The sequence below is a fragment of the Thermobia domestica genome, chromosome 5 (assembly GCF_964235325.1).
Source record: "Thermobia domestica chromosome 5, izTheDome1.hap1.1, whole genome shotgun sequence".
Taxonomy (NCBI): domain Eukaryota; kingdom Metazoa; phylum Arthropoda; class Insecta; order Zygentoma; family Lepismatidae; genus Thermobia; species Thermobia domestica.
In genome coordinates this window covers 36,340,206-36,352,578 of record NC_137458.1, presented here as the reverse complement: position 1 = coordinate 36,352,578, position 12,373 = coordinate 36,340,206, and the positions used below count along the sequence as shown (strand labels likewise).

General features: G+C 37.9%; 1 protein-coding gene across 1 annotated transcript; it reads left to right on the top strand.

Moving 5' to 3' along the window:
- Window positions 1-2,797: 2,797 nt before the first annotated feature.
- LOC145685861 (uncharacterized) lies at window positions 2,798-11,407 on the top strand. Its single transcript, XM_081758504.1, has 2 exons — window positions 2,798-3,179; window positions 7,605-11,407. Exon 2 carries the CDS (start codon window positions 9,257-9,259, stop codon window positions 9,605-9,607), a length of 351 nt encoding a protein of 116 aa, XP_081614630.1. The 5' UTR covers window positions 2,798-3,179; window positions 7,605-9,256; the 3' UTR covers window positions 9,608-11,407.
- The last annotated feature ends 966 nt before the right edge of the window (window positions 11,408-12,373 follow it).

Sequence of the window (12,373 nt, the reverse complement as noted above, 5' to 3'; positions counted from 1 at the left end):
GGCTTGCAGTGCGCTCTTACTAAACCTTTAGGGAGGAATCTAATCATCCATAACTGTACACAAAAACGAATAAAATCAATTATGAATGATTACATTTAGACCAGGTTTAAACCCGAAATTTTGGATAGAAAACAACCGGTTCTTGTGAGCAAACCGAATCGACTATGAAAACTTTTCGAAATCGTTTTTAAATGTAATCAAACACCAGCTTTTTTACTTACCAGCAACGAATGTCATAAAACCGCGTCAGGGGTAAAAGTGGATCTGAAAAGGTAGGGGGACGATAGATAGCGGCATGATATCACGCCGTCCCCCTGCCTATCTTTGCCCATTATAATTTTTTATGAACGACGTCCCGTGCGTTCCCCCTCACTTTTACCCCTGAACTTAATAAATATCACGCAGACTAATAAAGGTATTGCACCTTTTGTGCATGAGATGGCGCTAGTGTTCCAAGTCTTAAGATAAAGGGTGCGGCAGCTATTTGAGAACAAAATAACATCCACGGAAAAACTGAGTTGAGTTGATTTTAGTTTAGCGTCTCTTTCAGCAGCGAGGCTATATGAGACGTGGACCTACTGATTAACGTGGAATCCGAACAGCATGAGCTCCCCGGGTCTCCCACGCCAAAGCGCGTATGCTAACCGCTTAGCCACGAGGGAGCTCCATCCACGGAAAAAGGACCAGAGACGTAAGATTATGTACACATTATTGGACATTATGTACACGTGAAGACAGACTCAATACAGGATATCATTCTATGAAACCGCCATCTGCCGCAATAACAACCTCTAAACGATGTCGAAACAGTCGGCAGGCATGATTGAGGTGGGTCCTGGGAATGTTTGTCATGGCCAGTGATGAAAATTTTCCGAAAAATTTTGAAACGGAAAATTTACCGGAAAATTTTCCGATTCATAAAAACATACTCCACTTATTCCTACATCGTTGTTTAGCCTGATGTGAGGTGGAAAATTTTCTTCTATATTTTTCCGGAAAATTTTCCGTTAACAAATATCAGTGATCAAATAACAGTTCCTCAGTATTCATAAAATTGATTGAAATCATGTATAGAAATGTTAAAAAGTGAAAGATCATTTAAAGGATCTGAAAATTTTCATGACTCAGACAATTTTCAGTACTATGTAGGAGCAAGTGAAACAAGTTTTCATGAATCGAAAAATTGTCTATCCTGTACAGTGATGAAAATTTTCCGGAAAAATTTGAAACGGATAATTTTCCGATTCATAAAAACATACTCCACTTATTCCTACATCGTTGTTTAGCCGTGATGTGAGGTGGAAAATTTTCTTCTATTTTTTTTCGGGAAAAAATTTCCGTTCTTAACAAATATCAGTGATCAAGTAACATTTCCTCAGTATTCATAAAATTGATTGAAATTATGTATAGAAATGTTAGAAAGTGAAAGATCGTTTAAAGAATCTGAAAATTTTCATGGCTCAGGCAATTTTCAGTACCATGCAGGAACAAAGGAAACAATTTTTCATGAATCGAAATATTTTATGTCTTGTATGGAAAAATTGAAGAACTTTTTATGAGTACAAAAATGTACAATACTACGGTCTCTTGAACGCAAAATAAATAAATAAATAAATAAATAATAAATATCATTACAATAAACAATGCTTCCATTTTCAATAAAATAGTCCTCAAAATGACTGTCGTTTCCTAAACAAACTTATTTTAACATCTTGAGCTAAGAGATTCCAACCTGGAGCTCAGCAATCTCGATTTTTTTAAAAATGAAAATTTAAATCTCGTACAAGATAGTTATGTTCATCTTGTGTAACCAAATGAGGTGATGTTGACTGGGATGTAGGTGGCTGAAACTCTACATCTTCCTTGTTGCTTGGAACATATGAGGTATCTTCTTTGGAGCTTTAGGTACTGGAAGATCTTCACCGTGGAAAACCGTTCGAATTTAAATTAGGGTATTGAATCTGATGTTTAGATTTAGAGGAAAAACCTTTTCCATCAGCCAATCAAAACTAACAGTTAGAGCTGCTATACACTATCGGATAGATCCTAGGAAATCTCGTACGATTTTTCCTAAAGTCAAAATCTCAATGTGTATGGCATCAGATCGCATGTCATTTCCCATGTTCTGAACGATCCTACGATATTTCTCGTGTTTAGAGCACGCTCTATTTCGGAAAGAAAATTCGTAACAGGACCCACACACGGTCCACGGTTTGTGCAAACATCGTGTTTGCGCAAACACTTTGCCATACACGATTCAACTGTTTGCACAAACTTCAGTTCAATCGCGTAAGCATGTCCACTGAAGCAGCTTGTTTAGCGATAGTAATTGCTTGTGCTTTGGAAGAGGAAATACCCGCGAAACCAAAAGGAAAGAAGAGAGTGTGGATGAAACAGTGGTTCAAGAAACGATCTATTTCCTTCATTTTATTCACTAACTTCTCATATGCCGCATTTTTCAAATTCCCATTTTTATAATCTTCACTCTTTACCTTTCACAGTTCAGGTAAATTTCGATATAGGTCAATAAATTCTCGCCAGAATTCTTGATTCCTATTCATTGACGCCATAGCGCAAGAAATAGCGGAAATAAAGCTCATGTTTGCACAAACATCATGTTCGTGTAAACAATTTTCGAACGAGTTCGATGTGGAAAATGTTTGCACAAACGTTTGCGCAAACAGTTCATACAGCGCTACACACAGTCAAACTGTTTGCACAAACAGCCTTGTTTGCACAAACCGTGGACCGTGTGTGGATACTTTAAGATTTCGATTTAAGCAACACCAGGTGAGAGAAAGTGCAAACAAATTTGTTTACTCTCTGGCAGCCGCCATATTTGATTACGATACGAAGTGATATGTGCATAATATTTTAGATGGAAAATAAGTTGCAGCAAAGAAGCTATTTGCGCACTTATTAGTGCATACGAAGAGCATAATTTTTTGTAAAATACAAAATCAACACTCGATAGGCATGCACGGCAGAAGGCACTAGAAGATATTGCTAGCCGAGTGTGCGTTTTGAGACCTGGCACCTCACCGGAAGATGTGAAATTGAAATTCAATCATCTTCGGCGATCTTACGTGGGGCAAAGAGCAAAAAAGTGGAGAAAATGAAGAGTGGTGCAGGGAGTGATGAGATATGTTTGGAAATTTATATTCTGATTTTAAAAAGAGGTGTGCAATTTAGGAATATAACCTAGCGCCTAGGTGTAGTGTAGTTAGCATAGAAATTCATCAATTTTGTACTTTCATTAAATAGTACTAACTCATGTTATTGAAAAGAATGGGCTTGCTATCCTATTTTAGATCTCGAAAATTTGTCAAATTAAGCTAAGAAATATGTTATATAATTTTGAAAGATCATTTCAAAAGAAATGCAAATATGTAGGCGCCTCACCTGTGAGTTCAAAATTTCCTGAGGGCATTGCTCAAGCAGGCGGTTCTTCCAAATTATAACATATTTATTACATTTTCAGTCTAGGTTAGAGTTTTTAATTTCTTTTAGCAGAGCATGCACTAAATGAGAAGCTCAAAAGCGGGTTTTTCTGAAAAAAAAAAAACCAACCCACCTGGGCCTATATAGGATTTTTCGGGTTTGTTTCTTTTTTCGAAATATTTCAATGTTTTTGGGGCAAAGGTATTAAAATGTGATTTATATTTCAAGATTGCCATTGTGGCAACTTGCAACAATTTTCTGTTCGCTGCAGTTTAGAAAAGCTGGCTGCCTTTTTGAAATTTTACATTGGTATGTCGTCAAAAATCTGTACAGGGAATTTAGTGTATCTCGTGCTTCTACCCTGAAAATTTAAACTTAAAATCCGAAAGTTGTACCGTGTAGTGTGTGTGGTACAGGCAGAGAAACGAACAAATGTAGATCGAGTCATTCCAGGAGCCTCAATGATGTTCGCCAAATATGAATACCAAATATATTAATTTAAAACAAAGATATAATTCATGTTTTATAAAATAAATGTTTCAAAATGTTTTATATGAAATAAATATTGGATATAGTATACGTAAAGCCGCGTCAGTTCCCGAAGGAGCTGGACGCTCATACTTTTAGGGATTATTCATTGAGTATCTACGAACTTACCAAGGGGGTAACAAAGCGACCTTGATTTATTATCGACTGATACGAAAATAAGAAAGAACGTACCTGTACTTTATATCTGCATGTGTAGTGCCCTTGTACTTTATCCTTGACTATGTGTGTGTGTGTGTGGGGGGGGGTATTTAACGCATATCGCATGTCTTGTGCACATGAATGTTCTGCCGCTGTATGACCTAAAAACTGGAACTCAAAGTACTGGATTTCACCATATTTTCATCAGTGTTCCAGTATCTAAAACCATATCCATTTGTTCAGACTGAGGTACCTTGTTGAGACACTCATCGGAAAATACTACAGAAGCTGGACTCCTACACATACACTGTTCACAAGAATCTTTAGTATATATTCACGGAGACCATAGCAAACGATGTAACTTTGTGGGCCTACACTTAAATTTTTGGCCAAATGCACTGTCTGGAAACATGACCCTAAATAGATTTCCAATGTCTGAACATGAGTTGTATGAGTATTTGATTTTACCACCTTCATTGCCCACAACAGTTCACGTTTACACATGTCTTCTCTAGACACATGTCGCAGTACAATTTTTTTCTGTGACATAGCCATCCTGATGTAGAAGGTTACTGACTGATTATGGATTGGTACTGGTACAAAGCACAGTTTCTGGAAAACAGTGCTAGTGAAGACAGCATCCAAGAATGAGTTGAGAGACTAGTGAATGAAAGAAGTTCTCCCGAGCAACCACCCTGTTGAGAGAAAGAAAATCCAGCAACACTCACATATGCAGGATCATGACAAATTATTATTCAGTACAAAAATAGGAATAGCAATCAATTAAAAACATCATAATTATGAAAAATATGACATTCAGTATTTCTGTAAATTTCAAGGGCAGAAATGTATTTTCAAGAACATTTCCACGACAAAATTAATTCAAGGACATTTCCAGGTTTTCCAAGACGAGTGGGAACCCTGAAAAAAGATTGTGTTGTAGTTTTGACCCTACACAAGTGCAGACACCCTCCGACAACCATCTCTCACTTACTGCAGAAACAACATTACACAGAAATTCGTTTGTCGCTTCATACAGCGATATAATAAAATGTCTGTCGAGGATAAACTTCGCTCCGTTAGCACACCAGGTGTCATTAACCATGTTGGTCCCGGCGTTCCCCACAGGGGATATAAAATATGACGATATTGTTCTTTCTTTACAACTTTAAAATCAGACTGGCAACATTGGAAGCTGTTTACAGGGGATGATCATAAATGGATCATGCCCTGTAAACAGCTTCCAATGTTGCCAGTCTGATTTTAAAGTTGTAAAGAACGAACAATATCGTCATATTTTATGTCCCCTGTGAGTGACACCGGGACCGACATGTTTGAGGTAGTGAAGGCAAGAATTGCTCGAAATCCAATCCGTAAGAAGAAATTCATGGCCTTGCAAATGAACATGTCGCGATCATCAATGAAGACCTAAACTACATGCCTATCGCAGGACAGGCCAGCTGTTAAATCAGCGCTTGATGAATATACGACGTGACAGATCAAAGTTGGGTCTACAACAGTACGCGGGTAACAAGCATCGACAAATTTTGTTCACAGATGAGAAAATTTCCAGCTAAAAACACTTTAGCAGACAGAATTGATAGGGTGTACGCTACAATCGGTATTGCAATTTGTATTCACCGAGGCCATCGCTCTGTATCAATGACTGTTTGACTGGGTGTGTCGTACTTGGGTCCCACTGACGTCCATTTTTGTCAAAAATGGTTTGATAACGGGACCCAAAGTGTACCACGACATTCTCGATAGGTGGTGAAATCTCTTGGCACCACTATGTTCAAACAAAGCTTTGAGTGTTTTAACATGACTCAGCACCAACTCAAGACGAAGATGACGTAGGAGTGGTTTCGTCGCAACAAAATTGCGTTCATCACCACCGAAGAATGGCCCTTGTCCAGTCCAGACTTAAATCTTCACGACTACAAGATCTGGTCCTCTTTGGAAAAGATATGTGCTTAACCTCACATGACTGTGAACCGCTTTAAGTCTGATATAGTGAAAGTAGTGACTAACATAGACACGAATGTAGAGCGAACAGACATTGATGATTGGCCGCGTCGTTTACGACACTGTCTAGCCACATGGACAATTTGAGTAACTGCTGTACCCATTTATCTGTCACTTACCTTTATATATATTGTATTACACATTTCTTTTTCTCCATATTTAGTTTATTTTTTATGGTCTGCTACCTTGAGACGGAACTTTTGACAGACTGTAATTTAACGCTCCTCATCTGGGAGGATGAACCATTGTTAACAAATCGAATATATGGAAAGTATGAATGGTTTGCTATATTTCAAAATTGTAACATTTTTCAGATGTGCTTCTGCCTCATCGATATTTGCTGAACGATGGTTTTCAAATCTTAAACGCATCTTAACGGATAGACGATATAAGTTGTATGGCACGGCTATTTTGTCAATTGCCAGGTTAGGGTTTCTATGTTTTTTTCTTTTCGTAGTCCTAGACAACGGCATATCGTATCTTCATCATCATTAGCGTATTTTCTTTCCGACACTGTCTATGGTTTACGAGTATATACCTATATATCTTATCATTTTGACGTGTTTTGGCTATTGATACTTTCACAGTTAGACTTATTCATTGGCGCTATTTACAATCCTTAACGTAAATTAGTGTAAGATAATAATAATTAATGACCTAAAAATACATACATATATATATATATTATTTGCAATATAAACTGACATTTTATATACCATTTTTGGAGTTTTCTTTTGCCACAACTCTGCTGGTCTTTAATAATTACGCTGCTAGATTGGAAATATCTAAGCTGGTTTCTTTCTATCCTTGGAAGTCCAGTTTCGAATATATATATATATATTGGTAATGTCTGTACTTGCCACGGTAAGGTTTTTATCTTTAAGCATTCAATATGTACCCATAGCTACTTTTCTCAAATATCCAGTTGATGCACTTTGGAATCCAATGACGAGGGCTTATTACTGCTTCGTAAACACATGGCAATTATCTCATATACATATTTTTCTCCCCACTTCATGCGTTAGTTAAGTTAAACATATTCAAAAGGTACATTTGTATGAAATCAGATTTTGAAATGAAAAAAGGACATCCACGTTTATGCCCTGAGGCTAAAGAAAGTGACAGCATGAAGAACTTGGAAAGAAACCGGAGCAGGATTCCCACTTATTTGGCAAGCACGAATTCCCTTACCCTTCCAGGTCACGATTTACAAGTTTCCAGATCTATATATAGAATATCAAAAACCTAATTTACTTTTCCCGACCAAGAGGTTACTTATCTAATACATGTACTACGTGTGTATACAGTGTGTACGTAGGTAACGAGGGTTTGTTAAATGAACTCATTCATTTTATTATATATATATATCCCTACAAAATAGCCTGGTAAGGACCAAACATATGAATTCTGAGAAGGAATCAATACTTACCTAACTTTTCCAAATATTCCAGGTTGGTAGGAATCCTGGGGAGGATCCCGAAGAAAAAAAGAAAAAGAAAGAAAGAAAAAAAAACATGCCTATATGTTTGTCCACCTCAAAAGCACTTGAGACGAGCTGAGATCGAACAAGGAGTGCTCTACCATCGGACCATCGCATCCTTTGAAATCAGACCTTGTATGAGCTTTTATTCATCAAGTTAAACAAGTACGGGATCATACACGATCGTCAGAATTAACGTAACGTTAAATAATATTTAATTTCTCGTTAAAAGGACTAGCTGTTTTACCAACGTCTGTTACTGCATCTTTATGCAACAGTAAGGTTATAAGATGGGAGCTACTATTAATGAGGCCTCTGAACTATAATTGGGAGCTTGAGTACAGTGCAGTTGCGGAGACCATCATGCAACACTTAGTTAAGACCATTTCCCACCACACGATCTCGCCTCCTAGTTTGATTACAGAACCACGCTCCCCGCCCCAACGATTTTTTTTTATTGAGGATGATAGTGATATTATGATCAGCTTGGCATATCTTCTACCATTTTAGACTTGGTACTTAACACATTGGCGCAGACTTAGGGAAAATATCCGTTTGACCTTCCTTCTTACCGTTTCTTCCTTACAAACTTAAATATTAGCATGTGTTGTATAGGACTCAGTCTCATACAGAACATATACAGGGTGTTCCAGAGCGACCCAGACAATACCTTTTCCTCGAGAACGGTACATGCTATCAAGTTGAAATAAAAAATTGCATCACAAATGTGGGTCCCAAGAATCACTAGAAATTATTTACAAAATCCCGAAAGACCCCCTTCGTGGTGTAATGGGGGGCACATGTCCCGTTCTTGGGATTTTCAAATGGGAACGATATGTTTCGAATGGACATTCGAAAAGGTGAGGAAAAAATAAGATTGCCCTACGAAACATTTGTCCGTACTACCTACCGTTTTCTGTGTATCAATTGTTTTTTCAAAAAATGAAGGTGCGCGAAATAGAGTATACCGAGTTTACTAATTAAGATAATGTAAGCACCGTCACAGTTTCAGGAAGTGCAAGACACACGCTTTCCAATGATATGCCACATGGTGACTCAGGGTATTAAAAGAGAACTGCGTAACTTCAAAAAGGGGTGGTCCAAAGTAAGGTCACAACTCGAAAATTTCAAATGGAATGGGGGTCGAGTAATACCTCGTTGCAAAGGCCTCTGCATATGTTATAAGAATTCGAACACGATTTTGGAAACTTTCAACATGACGACCATAACAATATCGAAACCCTGAATTTCTGGTTCGCCATGAAGAAATAAAACGTACTAGTGAAGTTGCCCACTTGACCAAAAAAGGGCGGGTAGGTAATAGTACCACAAAGAAGTAAAATTCCATTTGACTGTCCGTAAGCTTTTCACACTGCCCGGTTCAATGCAAGTTATGTCGCACAGGTGGAGATGTGCCTAGCTCTTCTGCCAGTTCTAGTGTGCTTCCGCTGATAACATGAATACGCTACTCCAATCTTGGTCTCATTCACCGTTGTCTGTTGCAAGACGTTGCGTCGTCGAAGGGATTGTGTGAAAACTCTGATTTGTTAACGTACATTTCTCGTGGTCGTGTGCATCTGTGTCAATTACTTCGCATTGGCAAATCGTGACATATAAGTTGAAATGCCTTTCACAAACGAAGCATTTGATATGCTCATGATATTGGGTGAGTGCCAACGAAATAGTTCCGCTGCTGCTCGTGTGTATGCTGCTAGGTATCCCGATCGGGAACATCGTTCAAGACATGCGTTTCGCAATCTTGCCGAACGTCGACGCAGAAGTGGGAATGTTCAGCCGTCTAGCAGTCACCAGAATGAACGCATAGATCGGCCTGTTCGAGATAATAGATCTGCCTATGTACTTGCAGCTTTCCGTGTTAATCCTCACACGAGTATCAGGCAAGTTGCTCGCGATTCTGGTGTCAGTGCAACTACGGTGTCAAGGATTTTGAAGGCTAACACATTTCATCCATAACTATGTCCTTGCCTCAAGAGCTACATGGCACTGATTTTCAAAGCAGGTTCGACTTTTGCATGTGGTCTCAAGCTCAAGTGCATGCAAATGCTCGATTCTTTGACGAAATAGTATTGTGGTCTGATGAGGCTACATTTAAAAGTGATGGTCAGGTAAATCGTCACAACATACATTATTGGGCCGCCGTAAACCCACAGTGGATGCAAGAGTTTGATCAGCAACGCAGATGGTCTGTGAATATGTGGTGTGGAATCATCGGCGGAAGAATAATTGGACCTCATTTTTTTGAAGCAAGTCTTACGGGTGCTGTTTACCGTGCATTTCTGCAAGAACAATTGCCCATTCTTCTCGAAGACGTCCCATTACACATCAGGACACACACGTGGCTACAAGATGGTTGCCCAGCACATTTTGAACAGCTAGGAATCAGGTGAATGCAATATTTCGTGGTCGCTGGGTAGGTAGGGGTGGACCTGTGCCCTGGCCTCCTAGGTCACCAGACTTAACATGTTTAGATTATTATCTATGGGGACAACTTAAAGAAATCGTTTATAAACATCGCCCCACAACAAGGAACAGCAAGATGGAGCGCATAGTTGCTGCATGCAGGCAGATTAGTGAGGAAATTATTGCGGCACAGAATCATTTCAGTTACCGTGTGTAGAAATGCATTGAGTCACAGGGTAGGCATTTCGAACATCTACTGTAAGTTGGTAAATGTGCATCGAAGTCAGTGCTTTATCTATTCTTTTAGTTTTCGTTCATGATTCGTTTCTCATTGTATTTCGTTTTTCTTTTTGTTTCACTTAAGACTAATGTACTATCTTTTGTCAAGCAACGTTGTGACAATCATTTTCTATACAATGAAGGACCTTTTTAGTTGACGAAGCAGCCGTTAAACAAGCCAAGGAATTCCTTATTGTGAGTGGAAATCGTTGCCAGTCCTAAGCCTGGAAAGTGTGAAGGGCGGCCCAAGTTACATTATTTCTTCATGACGAACTAGAAATTCAGGGTTTCGATATTGTTATGGTCGCCATGTTGAAAATGGTTAGTGGATTCCAAAATCGTGTTCGAATTCTTTTAACATTTGCAGAGGCCTTTGCAACGAGGTATTACTCGACCCCCCTTTCCATTTGAAATTTTCGAGTTGTGACCTTACTTTGGACCCCCCCTTTTTTTGGGGGGGGGTCACGCAGTTTCTTTTTTTATACCCTGAGTCACCATGTGGCACATCATTGGAAAGCGTGTGTCTTGCACTTCCCAAAACTATGACGGTACTTACATTATCTTATTTAGTAAACTCGGTATACTCTATTTCGCGCACTTTTTTTTTTTTTTTTAGTACACGGAATACGGTAGGGTAGTACGGACAAATGTTTCGTAGGGCAATCTTATTTTTTCCCCACCTTTTCGAATGTGCATTCGAAACATATCGTTCCCATTTGAAAATCAAAAGAACGGGACATGTGCCCCCCTTTACACCACGAAGGGGGGTTTCGGGATTTTGTAAATAATTTCTACTGATTCTTGGGACCCACATTTGTGATGCAATTTTTATTTCAACTTGATGACATGTACCGTTCTCGAGACCAAGTTATTGTCTGGGTCGCTCTGGAGCACCCTGTATATCAGTAGTCTGTGTCATTTATGTTCGAACAAACATTTAGGAATATTCTTAAGGTTTCCAGTAAGTAATTATAACATATGTATGTCCATTAAAAAAATAAATAAATAAATTTAAAAAATGTACCAATGTGTTAATAAACTACGTAAGAATGTTGAAAACTAGTTGATATTTTGGCATCCATCCTTTATGTTATTTATTGGTGGTATGTATTCCCTTTCCTTCACCTTTTCTCTCCTCCGTCTATATCCGTGTTACCCTACCACTGAAGATGAAACTAGCTTGTTCCGAAACGTGTGGAGAGTACATAGTTTTCCCACAGTAAGACCTATTGGTAAATAACTAATTTTTAGTTAGCTGTTACACTCTTTAGAATAATATTCTTTTAAACGACTTTCTTATGAACTGGATTGAGATAATAAACAAAATATTAAAAACTCTGATCATTTTATTCTATTCACATTTTTTGAATTAAATTCATCAACATCAAATTCATTGAATCGAATACAATAGTGAGATTCTTTACCACCTTCCAAAAATTTTAAAAAATTACACTAAACTATGACTTACATGGTACAATTCTAACTTTCTCAAAACAAGATCCATCACAGTTTATAAAACCTGATATGGAGGTAAAGTTGCATCAATTCCAAATAACATAACGTGAATTGCATATTTATATTGTTAAAAATGATATAGTACACAGTTGCATGGCGCTATTCACATTTTACGCCCTCTTCATTTGATTTTCTACTGACATTTTGAAATAGATATTTACGAAACAGTACAGTTCATTATTTCTCCTCGAATGCTAGATATATGCTTAGAAAAACTTAATTGTAATTAACATACAAATTTAACTGACTGGACTTATAATTAAATTCCTTATTTACGCACACAAAGAAATGGAAGTCATATTTTCTCGCCTCCTATCTTAGGGTATATTTTTGATTTTACTAGAACCTTTTCCTGCCTTCTAAAAGGATTAATCTCAATGTGAATAATAATATGCTTGCTTTTCATTGGTGAATGAAATGAATTTCTAGTTCCAACGTTTCATGGTTGTGTTATTTAAGCTACAGAAGACTGATAACTAGAGCAACCCACATTATGCTTAATTTTTTTTCCAAATTATGCTTTAT

Coding starts and splice junctions, on each gene's coding strand:
- LOC145685861 (XM_081758504.1), top strand. CDS start 9,257: ATGCCTTTCACAAACGAAGCATTTGATATGCTCATGATATTGGGTGAG.